Source organism: Drosophila nasuta, chromosome 3 (genome assembly GCF_023558535.2).
Source record: "Drosophila nasuta strain 15112-1781.00 chromosome 3, ASM2355853v1, whole genome shotgun sequence".
In the NCBI taxonomy this organism is placed as follows: domain Eukaryota; kingdom Metazoa; phylum Arthropoda; class Insecta; order Diptera; family Drosophilidae; genus Drosophila; species Drosophila nasuta.
In genome coordinates this window covers 954538-976136 of record NC_083457.1, presented here as the reverse complement: position 1 = coordinate 976136, position 21599 = coordinate 954538, and the positions used below count along the sequence as shown (strand labels likewise).

The window sequence follows — 21599 nt, the reverse complement described above, 5'->3', positions numbered from 1 at the left end:
TTTATTGAAATTGGTTATCGAGTATATAACCGTCGAGCACACTCGACAGTAATTTTCTTACTTGTTTAAATTTTCAAAGATTATCATGTTAAATCCAAACTCAATATTGATCCCTTCGAAATATAAATCTTATTTACGACTTTTTTCTCCCTAACAATAAAAATCGTTTTTTTTATCTTCAATTGTGTAAAATAATTGTATTTTAATTTAAAATGCAAACGTATTGCTTTTCATATAGAGTTCAAGTAAGAAAAGATTTAAGATTTATCATATGTAGAACCCAACCCTAAAAAACATTTCAATAACGTCTTCACCGCATCATTTTTTTTTTTTCTAACCACTTTATGGCACATTCAACTTGCACTGCGATTATTTCCAGCAAGCAACTGCGGCAAATCCGAAAAGCCATAATACAAAAGACGAGCATACGAACTTGAGATTTTTCACTTTCCTTCGACAAATCCTGGCGCACAGAATGCAGAACGACAACAAATAGTAGATGAAGTTGAGGCAGCAGCAGAAGCTTGTAAAGTTCACGCTAAATTTAAAGTATACAAAAGAAAAAGCAAACGCAGGCCAGACCAGACCTGAACCAGACCCAGACCCAGGCCCAGCCCGATATGGCCCAGGAAACATTTTAAAATCCAACATCAAGGTGTGTGTATGCACAGCTGTTGCCAACTCATAGCGAGACTCACCCACAATTTCAGCCCGGAGGCTCTGAATTCGATATGCCTCCCCCCAGCAGAATAATCGTACTCCCCCAATCTGCCCCCCGACTTGCTCTTATGCTGAGTTGCATTTTCGCAGAGACCGCAGACGACTGCAATTGCTGCCGCCAAATGGGATTTATGAATGCTCCAGCAAAAAAAGCGAGAGAGCCATGGCCAGGGCCAAGGTGAGCACAGGGAGTGAAAACCTGGAGATGTTTTGCAGCTGCTGCCTTGGCTTTTCTGATAAGCGGATACAACATTAAGCAGCGCGTTCGAGTGGTTTTCTGATAACAAGTAACACCCTTTAACAACCAATAGTCCCACTTATGTTTAGCTAGATCAAACTCAATGTACAGAGCAGCAAACAACAATTGTTGTGGGGGGAAAATCAATAATCGGACTCTTGGAAACTCGAATGCGAATTGTTGCAACACTCATTCTACGCAGTTTGAATGGGCTCCAAAATGGACTCTCCAATGTTGGCGCCATGTCCATGTCCATGTCCATGTCATGTCATGTTGTTATTTCTATTTTCCTTTTTTTGTTGCTGACCTGGCACTTGACATGGTGGCTGCTTGTAAAGTGAATCCTGCTGGCATTCGGACTTCTTGTCGCCGCAAATTAAATGTGCTGGTTTCCCAACTCTAGTTCCTCCAACTCCTCTTTTTCATTCCCTTTAGGAGCAAGCCCACAGTCAGCGCCTAGACAGGTTCTTAAGCCAATTTTCCATGCGGTTGGCCAACAATTGTTGCGCTCTATGGCACAAACAATTTCTCTTTTAACGTAGAATTGAACCTCTATAAGTATTCATAATTGGACCTGACCCGGCATCTGGAGTCCTATAATTTTCTTGTGGCCAATGGAAAATGGGGTGGGTCACTATAATTGCGAGTGTGTGTGCGTTGAGTGTGTGCGTGTGTAATATTGATTTATATACATATGTGGTTGACTGGCGACAGTTAGGCAGCTCATTAATTTTGTGGTGGGTAACTTGTGGCAACCGCAATTCGACAATAATGCTCTTATGGCAAAAGCAATATACGAAAACCGAATACGGTTTGGTTAACAATTGGGAGTATTAATTGATAATATGAGGGGAAGCTCAGTAATGTACATATATCTGCTAATAATAGCTGAAAGCATTTCCCAAATAATAAACCTTTAAGCTAAACTATTCATATTGCAAAAACATAATGTTTTGATTTTAACTGAGTTGTTCATATTGGAATAATCCTTTCTCCGTATGATTACAATTCTTCTTAAAGTTCTCTGATATTAACTTGTTCACAATTGTTCAATCTACAAATAATATAAAACTCCCTTGCTGATTTATATTAATGTCTTACATATAACAACAAAAGTTGGCAAATATATATAAAAAAAAAAAATTTTTAATTGTATTTTCTGTCCCAAAAAATACAAGTTTCAAAAAAAGGATTTAAACTGCAAATTAGAAAAGGTATCTCTAATTTAAATTTCTCTATTGCTTTTTAAATATTTCTGGATTTCATCGATATTTAAATTGAAATTTAAGTGTTTCTCTATAAACTATGAGTATAATTTCCACAATATCTCCCCAAAACTCAATAAGACTATCCATTAACTTAGCTACAAGAGGCTTACATAAGCTTAGGACAAACGCTTCAGGCCTTACAGCACTTCAATTGCAATGAATCTTCCTACTTGCTATCATCTGTCATCTGCAGTCTGTGGGACATGGAATTTGCAATTCCATTCTCTAAATTTGAGGCTCATGAGCTAACCACAACAATTCGAAAATCTCGAGCAAAACCACAACAAATCTTAATCCACTCTTGACGTCTTGTCATTTTGCATAGCTCTGCCTCTTGTCCCGCCCCATAAAAGGGGCGAGTGCAACTAGCATCCACAAACAAACAATGTGAGCTCATGTTTCGGGCATTTGCTGATAGCTCTGAATTGTGAGGCAAGTGATTCTCGGTCAGTTGGCATAAATACCACAAAATAGCAAGACACACAACAAACACAGACAATCGCAAGCAGAGCACACTTTACACACACTCACATACGCACTTGGGCTAGTGTCATCTCAATTAAAATGCCGTTTGTTTGTTGTGCTGACGGGGGCAACCTAATAATGAACTTCCGTTGCCACAGTGCAAGCAAAAAGTATGACGCCAAGCAATCAAACAGCCAGACAAATTTCAAAGATACATCTACAACATCTTGTGTAGGAGGTGAACCAACTACACTCAGTTACGTAAATAAGAAAGTAATTAATAAGTACTTCATTCCCTCGTGACATAATCGATATATGTATGTAAACATCGTAACCATCTTTATTGCTTTTTGAGGCGTGTCAGCAAATTGGAAATATTATTATTTATGGATATCACAATATTATGCACAGTTCTAGACAGTCTCTCAGTATGTCAATCAATGTCGCAAAAGTTATGAACTTTTCACACCTTAATGGCTGACACGAGTCCCCAGGTGCCATTTTGTAAGCCTGTAAACTTGTGGTCGTCTAACGGTTAATGGTCATGCGGTGTCTTCATTCATCTGCAACGCTATAAAATTTTATGGACTTCGCTCATAAAAGAGACATTTCGCATTTCCATAATTAATTAGTAAATATGTTTTATGTCATTTTATGACCAGAGTCGTTAATTAGCGACAAAAAGGTGTGTTCCAATTATTGTACGTACATTGTTTCAATGTCTGAAAAGCCTATTGAAACATTTGAAAATATAACAGAATACCTTTTTTGTACTCTGTTATATTGTTGTACTCAATTACTTGCAACATTGTTTTCAACATACAATGTAATCAAAGTAGCTTAACTGATATCGTAAAAGCAAAGCTAACAAAATAAAGAGAAAGAGGTCGAATGAATAAGAAGCAATAAACCATTTTTAATCGTTTGGGCAATTTATTTTTACAAGCACTTATGTGCATTTTTAATGTGTGTAGGGTATAGTTACTGCATGAAACATCAACATAAATTGTTTATTACTATCGACTTCTTATTGATAATTGCATACCAATTAATAATTCACTAATAATTGTTGTACGTACGGGTATTTGTATACCATTTGCAAAGCAGAAATTCGAGCAAAAATAACATGAGAAGAGGCAAATGTTCTTGAGCTGAAATTGTGTTTATTGAATGATGCCTTATGAAGAGAAGGTATTGAGGTATCCACTATTGTGTTTCAATGCCAATTTCAAAGCCAATGTAATTGTAGCTTCTCGGGCAATCCAATTGAATTTCTTGACTTCAATTATGATTGGCTTCTGGTCTGTGTTTACTGACTTGATCCGATTAGATACTTAACGTTGCTGCCTCACATCACGGGGGCACGCCACGTACTGTTGAAGTTGCATCTTAGCAAACACGACTCGCGAACCTTTCTCCGGCCCGGCCTCCGATGGCCCGATTGCTTTTCGTCGGTTAGCTCCAATTTCCTGCTGGCGGCTTCTTTTGTTCTAGCGCTCTTTAATGTGTCTTGGCCCCGGTACAAAAGCCACGTGCAGTCGCTTTGCTAGACTTGCCACCGCGCACGCAGCAAGCGCAAACGGGTTTCACCATATCAAAAGCCAAAGCAATAGCAACACAACACAACAGTCAAGCACATATGCCACACAGAGGTACAGCAAGCGACTCCAAAATGTTGCTTGTTGGCGGCGGCATTGCAATTAGTCTGGCTAAAGTCGTGGCCTAACGGTAAAAGCATAATGTTCTATCTGCCATCTAAAAATCCCACCTCCTCTCTAGTCTCATACCTCAAAACTATGACCCATAATCGCATCAAGCTCATGAGATTTACGCCGATAATGTCGGCTCAACTGATAGATTACAATGTTGCTTTGGCTCCATGGGCTGGGGATTTTGGGTATTTTATGGAAGAGAATTCTCTAATGGCGTTTTCATGTTTGTTATTTCAAGCTCCTGATTTAACATATTATTAATGATCATTTACTTATTTTTTATTTGCAGATTAATTGCATTTGCAATTTGGACAATCGAGTCGTAAGTATAAAAAATACTATATACATTTTATTTTCGCCATAAAATATGATAGACTTGCTTATAAATGGATAGGAGACTTTCACAGTTTCGTTTTGAGTTTAGAGTGTGTTTCTATGTTAGGTAGTTTCTATAAGATTCCTTAAACGAAACCCAACTAACAACTCAATCAACTGCCACAATTTGATGCCATCAGTTTCAGTCGCACCTTTTACGCAACTCACCTCAAATGCGGTGCCATGTTTAGAAATTTAGATACAAATAATTGAAGTTTTCAACGGTTACGCAGACGCACTCCAACTTTTTCAGTTATATTTGCTGGGACTTACATCACTTGGTCTGTCAATTAGCGACGCGTTTCAAACGACTTCATTACCATCAATCTTAATTGAATAATCATTGAGACTGCATATAAATTCAGTGAGAAGATGCCAGAGAATCGTCAAGGCTTGTTCTTCCCGTTCCATCTATCCGACCCGTCTATCCTTTGCGAATTTCCGCGATTATTTGCGGCCCTCGGAGCGTGTAAAGTTGACCGTGCGACAACTTAAGTAGCATGAATTATGAAACAGACAGTCAAGACAGATCCGGACAGTCAAGTCTCAGAGTGTCTACAACGGCCATGTCTATATATATCTGCATCTGCATCTGCATTTCTATCTGTATCTGCATCTGCTGTTGTGTAGCTCGTTTTGTGTTGAGCAAATTGTGGGCAATCATTGTCAATTTACAATGCAAGCACAAAATGCCTTCTACTTCTGATTCTGATTGTCCCCACTCAAAAGAAAGTAAACATCTACAGTGGTGTTTGCCTTGGCAATATCAACGACAGCGTGAGAAGTTCATCAATATATTTTTATATTTATCAATATTTCCTTTAGAACAAATTGGCTAAACTCTTTTGATTTTTTTGAGAAACCAGATTTGTGTAAGATTGAGAATATAAATAAAAATAGGTTAAATGAGCTTGGCAAACCATTAATACATAATTGATATATTCAGTACTATATGGTTTATTTTGAATTTAGTAGTATATTAACACATCAAATATATTATTCGGAATATTTTAGCATTTTATCGGTATATTAATACTAAACACAGCTTTTGACTATATTTAAACGATATATTCACATTTTTTTTACTTTTATTGAACAGTAGCTTTTTTCATTTCAATTCTGATTTAATGTCTACATTTGTACTCAGAGTAGCTACTAAAGTTTCATGAGTCAATGAAACGAAGTTTTCTAGAACGTTAACTAAAAACAGGTATTATTAGTAATATAAAAATTGACAACCGACTATAAAAATAGTTAAACATAGTTTATAAACTTCGACAGATATAGGACTGAAACATAAAAGCTGACTTCACTTGTCTGACACATTCTTCAGCCAGTTTGCTATGCTGTATCAATAGAAGACTCCTTATCCACTCCATTTGGATTTGCATTTCCGCAGTACTTAAGTGCTTTCTAGTCAAGCCTCACTGTGCCCGCATTGTTGTCGCTGTCGCTGTAGAAGTAGCTGTAGCTGTCTCTTAACCGTTTGTAGGCGCACCTTGAACTACAACCGACTTCGTGTGCATGTCAAACTGGTGTTGCTAACGGAGACAGCGGTAGCTTAGGGGCCGGTGTCCGCAGCGGGTCTTATCCAAGCGCTGAGATCACACGAGACTGTTATCGTTGCTGTTGCTATTGTTGCTGTTGCTGTTGCTGTTGGAGATGTTGATGATGATGGGGTCGTTTGAGGGGTTTTCTGCGCTTTTATTTACCTTGTCTGCGATTTTATGAGTGTCTGTCTCTCTTTCTTTCTAAACTGTCGGTCCGTCTCTCTGGCTGTCTGTCTGTCCGTTAGTTTGTTTGTTTGCTTGCTTGCTTGTTTGTTTATTTGTCGCCCAACACTTTTTACGCTTTTAGTTGCAGTATTTTGCATTTTGTTTTTAGACTTTTGTTCGCTTTTTCATAGGTAAATTTGCATGCTTTGTGCGTTTGTTATTTTTGCTTTTTCCACACATTTTGCAGCTTTTATTGCTCTTATTTATAGCAATTTGTTTTTGTTATTGTTTCTCGCGTGAACATAAATCCAATTGCTTAAATAAATAGCCCAGAGACAGGCTTTGCAACTGAACTTGTGGATGGCTGTTGGACTGTTTGAAGGGAGGGAAGTGACAAGTGCGGCGAGCAAACGAACCACCAAATTGTCGACAGCTGCTGCCTGTGATTAATTTCAATGTGGCGACGCTTTGCATTTATTCATTCAAATTTACGGGCAATTTTTTGTTTGTATATACACAACATATATTTATATACTCGCATGTTTTTTTTGCTGCTTGTCAAGAATTCTGAACAATTTGATGGACACATAAAATTTACGAGCCCATTGAGAACGGCTTGCAAAATGGGACAGTCTCTGGAGAGGTTCCAAAGAAATTGGCCGGCAAGGTTAGCACAATTGAATGAAATGTTTGCAAGTACTAAAGCAAGGAATTTATGATATCAGCCATCAAGCACTTGTAATTGAATTTAATTTTGGCAATAGGCTATAAAAGAGTATAAAATTTAAATGAATTAATTATAATCGATAAAATAATAAAGTAATTAAATCTCTAGTGAACCGTTTTCGAGCAGCTCTTCTCTTCGTTAACTGTTAGCTATCGGCCTACTTTTTATCTGATTTGATGTCAGTTATTATCAAATGAAGAAGAAAATGGACGTGTCCTTTGCCAGGAAATCAACTATTTTTGACACAACATCAAAGTGGATATACATAGTTATCAATTTTAATCAATTTTAACTGACATTATGGTAAACAAAGCCATAACAGCTGATGCACAGGGTGATTCTTTCTGTTTTTTTAATACATTGAGACAATCAAATCGTTTTCATCTGATCGATAAATTAGTTCTATCGTTAACCAACTATCGCTTAACAAAGTATGTAGATATCGAGAAACCGCCCCCACGCCATGCATTTCAAAATTAAACTATAATTATATGTGCACTTGACTAACTTTACCCACTTAACCCACTTACCCACTGCCGTGCTGCACAGCAAGAGCAAGTAGCAAGAAGTGCGTGACACTCGTTAGAAAGGGAACTCGAATTTGAAGTGCATACTCCAGTCTTGCGATGCCGCTTATCGCGTTTAATGCGACATATCATGTGCTTTGAAGCTCACCCACACACACGCATCGCATCATTAAGACAATGGCTGAGGAACACACTCCACTGGGAGAACGCGGCGGGTTCAGTTCCGGGCCATTAGGTGCTCGCTGTGGCCAACATTACATAATTTATCTGGGTAAAACATCTATTGGATGCGTTTTGTCAAGATGCGTGTCAATGTTGTCAAACGATGTCATCAGCTTCAGATGTAGATGTGGAGCAAATCATTATGGCTGCAATTTAATTCCATTTAATGTCAAGAGTGAGCAGACGGAGCAAACGCGTATACACACATTCAGACATATGTTAGATAGATACTTATTGGCCTCTGCATGATATCACGAGATGATCATGGATATGTTCCTGGCCTGTGCCCGCTTTCAACCTCAATTAGCAAATGCAGTGACTGTGACTATGACTGTTTGCCTCAGTCCAACTCAATTATATAATTGCTTTGGCTGACATTTTTCGTAATTGCAACAGCGAACGGCAGCGTGCATGTCATCGCCAATTAATTGGGGCGTGCCACAAGCAGCAACGCCACCTGCCGGCCGTTTGTTGCATTTCTCAACTGCGTTTACGGCGTATTAGACTCATCTTTATCCACTTTACGGACTGTTCATTATCATCACATTGTTGCATGCTAATTCCTGGCCACATTCTTCAGTTTTTTACAATTACTCGAAATGATTTCACAGTTTTCAGTCGGCATCATTAACATTCTTTTGTAATGTATTTTGTTTTGTGCATATTCTCATTTGAAACTCATGTATCTGGTCAAGGCCTCGAGGGCATTGTTATTACAAATTTGTGTAGTGTAATAAACTTGTCTGAAATACGATATTCCTATATTAATTTAGCTATGTTATTTCCTGCGTTTTCCATTCTTCCAGAACAATAACCATATACTAGCTAATTAAAAAAGTAGCTTACAAATGAATGTAATATGATATTGATTCCCTTCATTTAAATTTACGAATATGGTGTAGAATTTAAAAAAAAAACACTTTAATTTAAAATCGCGAATAGATACATAGTTGAAAATAAATTTAATTAAAGAAAAAATTGGTTCCGCGTGTTTAATAAAAATTCAGAAAATGAATTTAAAGGTAATTTAACAATTGAGTTTAATTTCTCATGATTTTGGCGAATATTGTGAATTAAAGGCAAAAGACATTCGCTTGGTTTTTTTTTGTTCTTATAAAAATAAATTTGACCAATTGTTCGTTTATAATTTTTAATTTCTTGCTTTGAAAAACAGGAAATTGCGAATATATAAGCGATTTACTGCTGTCTGAAATGGCTAATAGAAATTGAGGATTTAAAGATCTGAAATGTCCAGTATTTTATATTCACTGCGTAGTCAACATATAAATTCTTATATAAATGTATAAAAATTGGTAGAGAAATGACGAGAGAGAATTCCTAGAGTCATGTCGTGGTGCAATTTGCTTTATTTATTCGTTTTCAGTCAACAGACTCAAGTAATTTGCATTTTTTGTGAAAATTTATGCTGATTGTGTGAGTGGCGCCAACAAAACTGGTCACTCGGGCGTTGTCCGTTGTCTCAGATGGTCATTTCGACATAACTACTTCATTCCTTAAGCTGATAAAACGCATAAACGCATTGCTATAGCGAATATGTCTCACTTCAGACAGTGTAGGGGCGATATCAGCCTTTTTTTAATAGCTCCCTCGTCCAATGCTGACCTCATTCGGCGGATCCATGCCGCAAGCCAGAGCCGCAGCAAAAATATCTGAAAACGCGATTTAAATTGCTAGAAATTGAAAGTGACACTGAACGCATAGAACAAATGACAAGCTAGCTTGTGGGCCACACACACTAATAGACAATCTAAAATAGAAATTCGTTTTTATTATAACAAATTAAATAGCCTGACTTGACTGCAAAGCACCGTCCCACATATCCACTCTTCCCGTTACCAAACAAAAATTACTTTATATACGCGATAAGAAACCCGGAAACTGTGATGTCTTAGACAAAAGTAAGATGGGAGCAGCGAGGGGAACGAAACACTGCAAAAAAGGGAACAATAACAAATTAGACAAAGTAAACAGCAAACAATTGCCATTCACAAATTTGTAACAACAATGTGGCCTGACGAAATGTAAACAAGTTACTGTCGCATGTGCTCGACTTTGAAATACCTGCTATTCATATTCAATAAAAGCAAAAAATAATTGTTGTTAAAATATGCTTGTGCAATATACCAAAAGCAATACTTAAATATACAAAAAAATGTTAAATCGATATACTCATACTTTCCAAATATACCATGGAGTACAAAATATACCAGATTATCAACCAAAACAATGAAGTCACAATACCAGTAGCTGTTTTATGACATATCAAATTTTTTCTTGGTTACTTAATGGTGTGCGAGATGCATCCTGTCCTCTGTTGTATACATTTGCTGCAGACACAAAGTTATAATACCCTTCTAACCTATAGATAGCGGGTATAAAAAAGTACGAAAGACAAAAGCTTTGAGGAAAGCTAACACTTTTATTGGGAATGATGGAATCTGAAATGCCCTGTAATGACTTTGCGAACAGATTAATCGATTTACCATACTGAAGAATGAGCTATACTTAATATGACTTAACTGCGCTACGGTATAACAAGGCTTCGTTAAAATGCAAATTGCCAGTTAATTACGGCGCAGTTTAAACGTGTTTTTGGGGATGATTCGACCCAGCTGAACTTAGGGCTGTCCAAAGGATCGAATGACAAATGTGTCGAGTTTAGCTTGAGGACATTTTTTAGTCATTTAACTGGGCAACTCGAGCTGACAGTAAGCGCAAAAAAGTTGAGTTAATACTTCAGAACCATCAACACCATCGAGTGTGGGGCACAAGAGAGCTTTGTCAACATATCTTAAATGGGTGTCAAACGGAAAAGTACTGGTAGTTGATGATGAAGACGATGATAATGAGATACTGCCGGCTATACAGTTTGTCAGTGAAATTTGAAGATTCATATGTGTTGTAAGGCACTTCAATCCAGACGATGAATTATGCACTTTGGCGCTATAATGTTTACAAATTTCATTTGATGTACACACAACATTGACATGGAGTCAGGTATGAGAGATGTAGTGCTGTTTATTGATGGCCTGTCAAAAAGTCGTCATTGAAAGCTAAGGCAAACACTCTAAGATGATATTTACTTATGTTGAAGCAATATCAACTTTAGATGTGAGGAAGGTTCTGCTTATAGGCCATGAAGGCAACCACAAGATACATGCTTAAATGTATCTTGAAGATACATAATAAGTGCGGCACGCGATATGCAGTAAACAGCAGCATTTACTGGAGCACATCATCAATGTGTAATCTAGTTTCAATGTGATATCCAAGCATATTAAGTGCCCACAATGCAGCTGCATCTGCATCTCCATCTCCAACTTTAGGTGGCAGTAACAGTAGCGTTAGCGGTGCGTAACTAGATGCGAGTTGTCTTGACTGTCAATGAGGTGCTAATGGAGCCGGCGTTGAAATGTTGTCATCGCATGACCGGCAAGCAACCCTCAGCGAGTCAGCTCAGCGGCAGTTAACCACCACACAAGCGTAACCATAACTTTGATGTACAGTTAGCTTAACCTGGCCAACAGCAAACCACAATCAAGTCATGATTTATCATGCATCAAACCGATAAAGCCTGCTGCCTCTTTAAAAACATTCTGTTTAAAGTTGCAATTACCACCAGCATTCGCTCCGTTCCACAAGTTGTGTGCTTAGAGTGTAATCCAATCCCACATCTGTTGGCTGTACATTAAATTTGTAAGGGAACTTGAAAGTCTCATGTGGTTTTTGCCTAAGTCGACTCTTTAATCAACTCTACTGCAAGAGATCAACATTGTCTAAGTATTTTTTTGAATATGTGTACAAACATACCACATGATATTGAGGAATAGTCTAATACTTATTGTATTTGTATTTATGTTATCTACATATAATAGTAATCAATGGTGTATTTTAAAAGTGGTAATATATTGATATACCAAACATATTTTTTCGGTATATTAATGTTAAAATTGGGATGACCTTTCCGTCAGATGGTTAACGGAATCTCACGACTGTAGCGTTCTTACTTGTTAAGTTAATTGTTAAGTATTGTTAGTAGTTAAAAATATTAAGAAAAATAATTCAATTAAATATCAATTTAATGTGCGAATTTATTTTTAATATTTTAATCTTTATACGGGTTGTATTTATAAAGAATGAAATCTAATTAACGTCAAAGAATTCTTATCTTCAACAATGATTCCATTAAATTTGCAATGGCAAAATAAACGGCAGCTGATATAATAAAAATTAATTGTATATAGCCTGAAAAAAGTTGTGTGATGTTTTGTCGGCTTTTGAAATAATGAGACATGATCACGCTACAAAATAAGAAAACGAAAACCGTTGGAAGTTCAAAACTATGCTTTACACTGGAACAACAAATACTCAAATAACAATAGTGTGTAACTGGTTCTGCAATTTTTTTTTTTAAATCTAACAACATTACATTTTGTCTATTTTTATGACTCAGACGCGCAATTTTATTGCGAGTGTAGCTTTTTGAGATCTGTGAAGCAGCATTGAAGTACTTTTTGTATTCAGCTTCAGTTTGTTGGGTGTCAAAATGATTTGTGATATGTATTATGCTTTTTAATGCTGACATATGCGATTCTGATTGTGATTCTAATTTAGATACTCGAAGCGCAAGCAACAAGTCAAAATTACAAAAAATATCTGTGACAATGAGCTCGCTAACCGGCTGTTTGCTGGCAGCTCTGTAAACAACGAGATATAATATGTTAAATCTGAAAATTGATTAACTTTGATGGCAATCACACCGATTGAGTACTGGGAGTAGTAACGGCGCACTGCTAGCTTTTGGGTATTACGTCACAGTCACAGTCACCTTGAGAGTGGGCTCATAAATTAAATATTCAGCTACACAAATACATGGGTATGGATACAGATAGAGATATATTTGTAACGCAGCTTAGAACGCTGCTGCCTATTAATTATTTGAGGCAGTCAAATTGAAACATGGCAATGAACATTGAATTCAAAACAATACTCTGCTTAGAAAAGGGCTATATGCACTTCATAACTCAGTTAGCTGGCAAATTTATAACTTCACTATATGTTTTGGCGTTTCATTGTTTTCACTGTGAAAGCGCCAAAAAAATAAACGAGTTCAGTTCTGTGTTGGCTTTTGTTTTTGGCGGCAAATGGGAAGAGCACGTGGTGTTGTCATTGGACCCTCTGTGAATACCGGTTTCAGTTGTGAGTTTTTATTTCTGCTGGGGCCCGATGACGTAGTTCTTTTGCTGGAACATGTGGCAACTGTGGGTCTCAAAGTCAAACGGCCCATGACCAATTTAGTTGAGTAACTTCGCAGTCGCCACAGCATGCTGCAAAGTGGGGTCAATGTTTTCGATATATTACATATATATGTATATTCCATATATGAAAATAAAACTAAAATTAGAATAAAAAAATGTAAAATAAAAGCTACATATTGTTTTCATACTGAAATTTGCTTTTAATGGAAAAATTGCCTATTGAATTATTGAACTTAATTAATTAACTCAAGAGGTTTTAAGTGCTTTTGCCATCTTTTCGTGTATAATTAAAATGCCATTATAATGAAATATGCGATATGTGTATGTGACGTTCATGTGTTTCTGCTGCAAGTGCACACACAGAGGTTCAAGAACACTTCAGTCTCCGTCCCGTGAAATCCCCTATTTATGTCTTGTTTTGGCCTTGTGCAGAAATGTGCCACATGAGTTGCTGTTGCATTGTTCCCATATGCGCTTGCCTCTTGAGGCATTTATCTTTTGTGTCAATCAAATGAAATTCATTTCGACATCGAAGCGAGTGCGCATTTGAATGCTCAAAATTAATTGTTATTCGTATTACAACAGATTTAATTGATTTTAATGATGCAAGTAACAATAAAAAATGCTTTTTGTGTGCGCAGTACAAAATATTTCAAATTTTTTTCAGCTTCTACATTTGTGTTATTCCCCCAATTACAATAAAGTCAAGCAAATCAAATTAACAATGAACAATTATAGACATACATTGATGTTAAAATACTTAAAATTTACATCTTAAAACAAAATGTGTTTCATTATTTCATTAGTTTTTGCAATATGTCGATCGGCAGTGGAAAGACGATAGCTTCGGTTTGGTCATTGCAAATAGTGTTCAAGGTTTGCAGGTAACGCAGCTAAGTTGGAATGAAATTAGGAATTAGTTACGCATTAAAATTAATATTAAATCGATAATAACTTGTAATGCTATTGGATTCGATTCCATAATGTCAGCTGCTTCCTTCAGAGCCTTCACAGCATCCCGCTCGCCATTTGCAGCAGCAACCTTGGCCATGGCCTCTCGTCTTGCCTCCTGCTCCACGGCCATGGCACGTTGCAGGGACTCGGGCATAAGAATATCGGTGCTATTACATTGCTGATTAAACGAGGTTGTTTTTAATTCGATCGCAACTTACATTTCAACTCGCTCAATGCGTATGCCCCAGGGATCTGTTGCCCCAGTGGAATCGAGCATGTTTTTGATTTGCCTGGATAGTGTTTTCTTAGCGGAAACCAGTTCAATGAGCATATACAGACCGGTGACATTGCGCAATGTTGTCATGGCCAGCAACTGGCAGCAATATGCGGGATCAATCACCTGGAGTGCCACGTCCAGCGGATTACTGATTCTATAGTAGACCACGGCGTCAACACTGACGGTCACCGAGTCCTTTGTCAGTATATCCTGCGGTGGCACATCCAACGATGTCGTTCGCAAATCCACCTTTTGGTATTGGTCCACACAGGGCACAATGAATATCAAACCTGGACCTTTGGGTCCGCCCGGACGCAGACGACCCAATCTTAAAACCACAGCACGTTGATACTCCTGCAGTACGACGAGACACATGAAAACCGATATTGGGAAAAACACGATCACCAAGATATAAGATATTGCTATGAAAATGGTTTCCCAAATGCCACGAGGCTGATTCTCAGCTGGATATGGAATTTGCCGACATTATTTTGTAGAATAAATGAATCATCGGAACTCACTTGTTTTAACATTTCGATGTATGTTAGTCAAACGTCCCGAATCGGAACTTTCCGAATCATCGTCGTCGGTCTCGTGACTTTTATTAGTCGGAGATAATTTGATATGGTCGATTTCCTTATATCCCTCTGGCAGTTCCTTTGCTTTATTATCGCTTTTGTTCTCCATACCCAAAGTTGTAGAAGTAAGACTAGAAATTTGTGTGAATATTGTACAGAGAACAAGTAAACATTTGAATCAGATAAAACTGTCAAACATTTGTATGGCAAACAGGTTTCAAAGGTTATCAGAATTGGCATTTACATACATTTAAATATTTGAAAGTCACATCTTAGGCACGTCTCTCAATGAACTGCGTTTCTCAAATCAATAGCTCTAAATTCAGCTTAAAGACTCATGTTAAACATGCTGTACATTGTGACATATTGTCTTCTATAAAATGTTTATCAGTCAGGTTGTAAAGTTATTATTATAAATTTATAAAACTGAATTAAATGTTTAAATACATTTTTTTCTAATTGCCATTAGTTAAATTGAACATTGTGTTTAGTAATGTCTATAATATTTTCCATTTGTAATTCAATTGAAACATTTTTTGACCTTCAATAAGTTTGAGTTGCGGCTGATGAGAAACATGCAAAGGCATCAAAAAGTTGCCGTCTATCGACTACAATTTAAATATTTAATTGCGCACATTTTTTTGAAACGGAATCATCGATTTTATTTTTTCTTTCATGTGAACGTTTTTTACCAAGCGAGGAAAATTAAATTACAAATAAAGTCAAACAAATTATGAAACGAATGCGGCCCTCTTTGTTGCCCATATGCATTTTTTTGTTAGCATATTTATTTAATTTTGAATTGGAATTAATGACAAATTTATTGGGCTTAACGAATTAATTAATTATCCGCTCATTTGTTTGTTTAATTTTCTATTAATTGAATGTTTCTCAATGGCATGCGATGCCTGTTTAAATCTTCAAATCTGTATAAATTACTAAGCGGTTTTGCCTATTAAATGTCAGTCAACGTTTTTCTCATTAGCAGCAGGAAGCAAACACGTTTTGGACTATCAAATTATTTGATGTCGATTTGCATAGAAAATTGTAAACATAATGATAAATAAATGAATTTTGAATATGGTGATTAAATTCATGCAATATTTATACTGGAGCATAAACTAATTAAAGATTATTTAACTTTCTATTGACTTAAAGCTCTGCAACACCTCAGGTGGTAATTGATGGGAATTGAATCGGTAATACAATGGCACACAAAAGCGTTTCAAATTAGGCTTTCTACTCGTTAATTTAATGGTTGGACTGCCAACCAATCACCTTTTCCCTAGCTCCTACTCTATGTGCCCTTTCTACCGCATGTCGTCAAACAAAACGATCGATTGATCCATTAAATTAATTGAGTGTAGTGACAACGTTTTGCCAACAGAACCAGACAGATGACCAACATTGGACAGAGTCTGTGTGTTTAATCGAGGAAGGGGAGGGGTATGTACTTTAACCTGAGGGAGGAACTCCATTGTCAATTGCGTCACGTGCAAACTGCAGACGATTTAATGGGCTGCACCTGGCTCAATCTGTTGCTAACGAGTGTTTCAGAGTCCTCCAGACGCCTTAATTAATGCAACTGCAATGGCTGCACATGCAAATGGACGCTACTGTAATACAATACAGTGGAGGGAGACGCTAGATGGTGTGAATTGTTTGGCAGTAAAGCTGGGGCTCAGCTGGCCAAACAGTTGCGATGCTCTGAAGTGGCCTCCAGATGACGAAAGAAAAAAACAATGTTGAAAAAGTTTCAAAAGTAAACAAAAAAGAAAAATAGATGAGAGTAAACGAAATCGTGACATATGAACAGAAATATTTTGATTGATATGAAAGCACAAAAGGTGAGAGAAAAAGATGCGACGAAAGCTAAGAGAAGATGTGTTGAATAATGAAAATATAATAAAGTAAACAAGACTTAAAGATGACGCAAGGCAAGTACATGAAATAACAAAATGCAATTTAAAACTTGTTGAAAGATTTAAGCAAACTTTGCTGCAGAATTTAAAATATTTAAAAAATTTGCTGAAAATATAAATTTAAGTTGCTAATAGTTGACAACAAAGTACGCCGTACCCATCGCTTAATAATACAAATAAATACTTCCACACACACAATTAACAAGATTAATTAAAACACGTGCAATGCGAATTATTGCGTGAGCGGATTTTGCCATCAATTATTTTCTGATGTGCTTTTGTTTTACGAACAAGTCACAACGTGAGTAAAAAGGTGTTATTATATCACATTTATAATTGATCTATTGTTTCTATACACTAGAGCATACGAATTTGTCGATTTAAAAATGGAAATAAGTAAAGTTCAGTAATTTTTGGTTTTTTTATTTTATTTCATATGCTATATAGACAGTGTTATTATACGCAGGGAATATAAATGAATTTAATGTATGTCATAAAAACGACAGAAAGTAAAAAGTGTGATAAAAAGGTAAAATGAAATGAACACGTACTCAGCCAAGTGTTTGTGCCCTTTTAACTGTTAACTTAGAACCTCGTCAAATATTCAGCTTAGGAACGAAGGGGATTTTGAGTAGTCGCCTCAGCTTGGACCACGTGCTGCTTTGGTGCTTATCTCTTGTTACCTTTACGCTGTGCACTTTAATTAAGTTAACAACTGTTTGAGCCAAGAGAGCAACAAGCGAGCAACACTGTAATTTCGTTTTTTCTTTGATTTTGCCTGCCACAGACAAAACATCAGAGAAAAACTGCGGCACATGCCGCACGGCACTTGAACAACTGTCCGTCGCTCGCTTGGGGCAACGGTTGTGGACTGTGCTGAGTGCCTTGTGCAACTGTTGCATAAACAATCGATAACTATATTTGGGCGATTAGCGTAGGTGTGGTAAGAAGGCGACTGCAGGCAACGACATCGTCATCATCATCATCACCTGTTATCAACTATTGTAAATCCAATAAGCAATTATAAATCTTGGTGAATGATCCAGCAGGTTTGCCTAGAGGCACTTTTAATAGCAGAAAGCAATTACAATGCCCAACCCAAGATGCACTTTTGACTGCTGTTGCCACCCACAATTCCAATTGATGATCAACAACAAAACAAATGCAAAAACACTTTGTTAAAGTCATTGAGCGAAACTCAACTCAATTCATATTCAAGCTCAATTATGACACTATGTCGTGTCGTTGGCTTGTCGTTTGCTTTTTTGCCTGGAATTGGCATTCCATAATTGAGGAAACGCCAGAGCAAAACCAGCAACCAAATTCCAGACTCAACTATCAATTAAGTTTTCTACTGCAAATTGAAAAAACATTTATCAGGCCTGGCCTGAAAGTGGCTCAATAGACTGCGGATACAGATTACAGTCGGCCACAATTACGAGTATTGAATGGAATCATTGAATTGATTGTACACCTAGTTTTCTCAACTGGAGCACACTCGAGCAATTACACAATCGATAGTTGTGTAAATATTCATTTTATTCACTTTATACTTGTTGCAACTTAACTGCCTCGCATACATATTTAATTATAGTTTAGCCAATAGCAACATTAAAACAATACACTAATATTGCGTGCAAAGAAATTCGACATATTTAAATATTTATTTATTTCCACATTTATTTCGAGCAATCTTAATTAAATCTATGCTCTGATTTCAATCGAATTTAATTACTTTCTTTGCTCAAAGCATTTTCTCTGCTTTTATTCGAAGATACATTTTCAATTGTTGCTTCTTACATTTGCAGTCTGATTTATTGCTTAATCAAAGCAGCAAAGCTTAGCCACCTTTCGGTCACTTCCAACTCTCAATTGTAATTGAATTTTACAGACAACTTTTCACTTTACATCAATTATCCGAGTGTCGTAAATCTGGAAATGTGTTTTGTGTTTCTCTCTTTCTATCTCTGTTTCTTATGCCATCATATTATATTTTTGCTACATTCCCACGCCCAACGCCAAGCGTCAGCACGTACAGCAAAGTCTGTTGGGAGGAAGGTTTCAATTTGGCTGGGGTCAAATAGTTGTTAATGACTTTCTAATTAATTTTTGTTTACGAAGCAATCAAGCGATTCTTTAATGACCCCAACAAGTGCACTGAACTTTGGCGAGTGTCTAATTCTCAGCTGAGAAGTGAGAAATCAAGTGTGTGGCACAGTCAATGCGGTAAACCTTTTGTGCAGTGGCAAATTGAGTTGATTGAAGCGCGGGTCGCCCTCATAGCACATTATGAAAAGTGAACAGTATCCATAACGGATCATAATTGAGTGTACTTGTGTTTGCTGCATATGCAACACGCTCGCCTATCGGACAGTCCGATCAGCAACAACTTGTTGCAGTTGCAGCAACTATGAGGGTCAGAGTCAAAGTTCAATAAAATCCAATTAAAGTGGCGCAGTGTTGCCTCACTGCACTCTGCCTTCTCTTCTTTATTCGAGGTATGTTGTACCCGCAGACCTTTCAACAAAACCAGCCTCGTAAATCTAAATGAACTACAACCTGCAGCTGCCCCCTCCGTTAGCTGCCCAGAAAAGTTGCAAACTTGCAGCTATTTCATTTAATAAAAGGCAGCATGAACTTTCACCGGAGTTTTTCCCAGCAGCTAGCTCAATTGAATTCTGGCGAGGCTGCGTCTATACTCGGGTCATTATCTGCCTGCAACGTGCTGAGACCGACTGCAGCGATATTGCATTGACTGCGCCTTAAATAATTTTCGTATACTGGTATAAGTAAATTTCCTTGGGTTATATGTACTTAATTCGCTTTGCTATTTTTAGCATATTTATTGCCATGCGCAGAAAAGGGGGCCAAACTCTGCGGTTACCAGAGGTCAATTTATGGTCTTGTTATTTCCAACACAAACTCAACTACGTGCACCCTTCCCTCCCTTTGCTTCTTTATGACAGTTACTTCCGCTCAAGAGTTCTTCAATTCCATCTCTCTTTCCATCTCTTTCAGTCATGCGTCACAGTAGTTGAGCGCATTAAGTAACGAGTTGCAAAGTGAGTGTTCGTGCATCTTATGGTTTTGGTCACATTCCGGAGCATGACCCAAGCTTAAGAGTACAATCTTTTAATTTTGTTTGCTTTTGAGCTTAAATTTAAAGGTTATTGTACACTGTGTGATTCATACGACACCCCATAAAGTTCGTGATTAAATTATAATAGAATAATTTAATTGGTCACTCTCTGGTCACTGGAATTACTACCAAATGAGTAATAAATTGTTAAATTTTCACACAAAACGGCATTAAATTCAAGATTTTTATAAAAGATTAATTAAATTTATAACTTATAAATAAATATAAATAATTCAATTTTCACAAATATTCTCTACTTGTATTCATTAAATGAAAACTTTCGATATTCCATCAAACAGTAATTTTATCTAATTAAATTAAGTTATTTAACGAACATTCGATGTCTCTGTTAGTGAACTTCAAGTCAAAATAAATGTAGATACATTTGAAATGTATCTTGTAATCGCTGTAATCCTTTCAGGTCTGAAGCAGCAGCATCGTCATCCATCACTTGCTGCAACAATCGCTGCAGCAACCGGCAGCACTTCACACACACACTCGAGTTGTGTGAATTATTTAAATTTTTGACTCACGTCACTTGAACTCAACGCCCCTCGCTTTTCGAGGCACTCGAAAGTTGCATGCCCCGACGTTGGCTTTAGAAACACTATCACAATAACACATCATTTGTCAGGCAAACAAATGATGTTGCATGTAACCTTATCATCTCATATCCGTTGCAGACAGTGGCTACAATGACAGTGAGCGGACACTACAACACAGAGGGGGGAGAGAGAAAGGGGGGCACAAAGCGAGGTACAGCACACCTAAGGTCAAGCGCTAAGGTTAGACGATGCCTTGCAGAGAAAGCCAGCACACAATGCAGAGTGTCGAAAAGGGGGCGTGACGAAGACGGAGCGAAGAGTTCTGTTGGCCACTGACAGGATGCAAGCCATTCACAATGGCTGCTAATGAATAAACATGGTGTCGTATCAACTTCCGGAGCAGCATTTCCCTATACCCTGTATCGATAGAATGTGCAAATATACTTAGAATGATGTGCAGGGTGGTTACTAGTCCACAACTTTGGCTAAAATGCTTGCCATGTTACGTATACGCTCCATGTGTCAGTTGCCGATGAAGTTGCGCAAACAAGTGGCAAATTTATTGGTAGGACAGCCCAAACTCCCCTGGCGAGCACAACAATGTCTCGACTCATGTACTGTGTCCCTGACTAAGGTCTGAAGTGGTCTGTGCTGGTTCTGTCGCTGACATTGACGCGCCTAATGATCAGAGATGTCTGCCGGACGTGGTCAACCCGCTGCACAAGCAAATAAGTTTGGTGTTTGTTGTAAAATGCTAAGTGAATTGTTTTTCGTTTCACAATGTGGTTCCGTTACATCTTTGCCGACCATTGTTTATCCCATTTAAGCTTCGAATGTGGACGCTCGGTAAAGGCAAAAAATGTTTGCCAATGGCGTTCGAGTCGTCCAAGCGAACTTCCGACATGGTTTTCGGTCTAGTTGGATTAATCTTTTGGT

The 21599-nt window shown here is 37.4% G+C and overlaps 2 protein-coding genes across 2 annotated transcripts in view; one reads left to right on the top strand and one right to left on the bottom strand.

Annotated features, from left to right (window-relative positions):
- The window catches only part of LOC132794332 (protein unzipped), a 32406-nt gene that overhangs the window by 7848 nt on the left and 2959 nt on the right, over positions 1 to 21599 (top strand). The window contains exon 3 of the mRNA XM_060804720.1: positions 4693 to 4725. The gene's annotated coding sequence lies outside the window, so the exon portion shown is untranslated. The remainder of the gene's footprint in view (positions 1 to 4692; positions 4726 to 21599) is intronic.
- On the bottom strand, positions 13962 to 15261 carry LOC132790042 (band 7 protein AGAP004871). Its single transcript, XM_060798464.1, has 4 exons — positions 15001 to 15261; positions 14421 to 14943; positions 14204 to 14369; positions 13962 to 14141 (listed from the first exon to the last, which is right to left on the bottom strand). The coding sequence occupies exons 1-4, from the start codon at positions 15164 to 15166 to the stop codon at positions 14043 to 14045; spliced, it is 954 nt and encodes a 317-aa protein (XP_060654447.1). The 5' UTR covers positions 15167 to 15261; the 3' UTR covers positions 13962 to 14042.

Bases quoted from the DNA above. Each gene is read 5' to 3' on its own strand.
- LOC132790042 (XM_060798464.1), bottom strand. From the start codon at position 15,166: ATGGAGAACAAAAGCGATAATAAAGCAAAGGAACTGCCAGAGGGATAT. The intron at 14,944-15,000 runs GTGAGTTCCGAT...TTCCATATCCAG, and splicing joins ACATCGAAATGTTAAAACAA to CTGAGAATCAGCCTCGTGGC. The intron at 14,142-14,203 runs GTTATTATCGAT...ATTCCAACTTAG, and splicing joins CGAATCCAATAGCATTACAA to CTGCGTTACCTGCAAACCTT.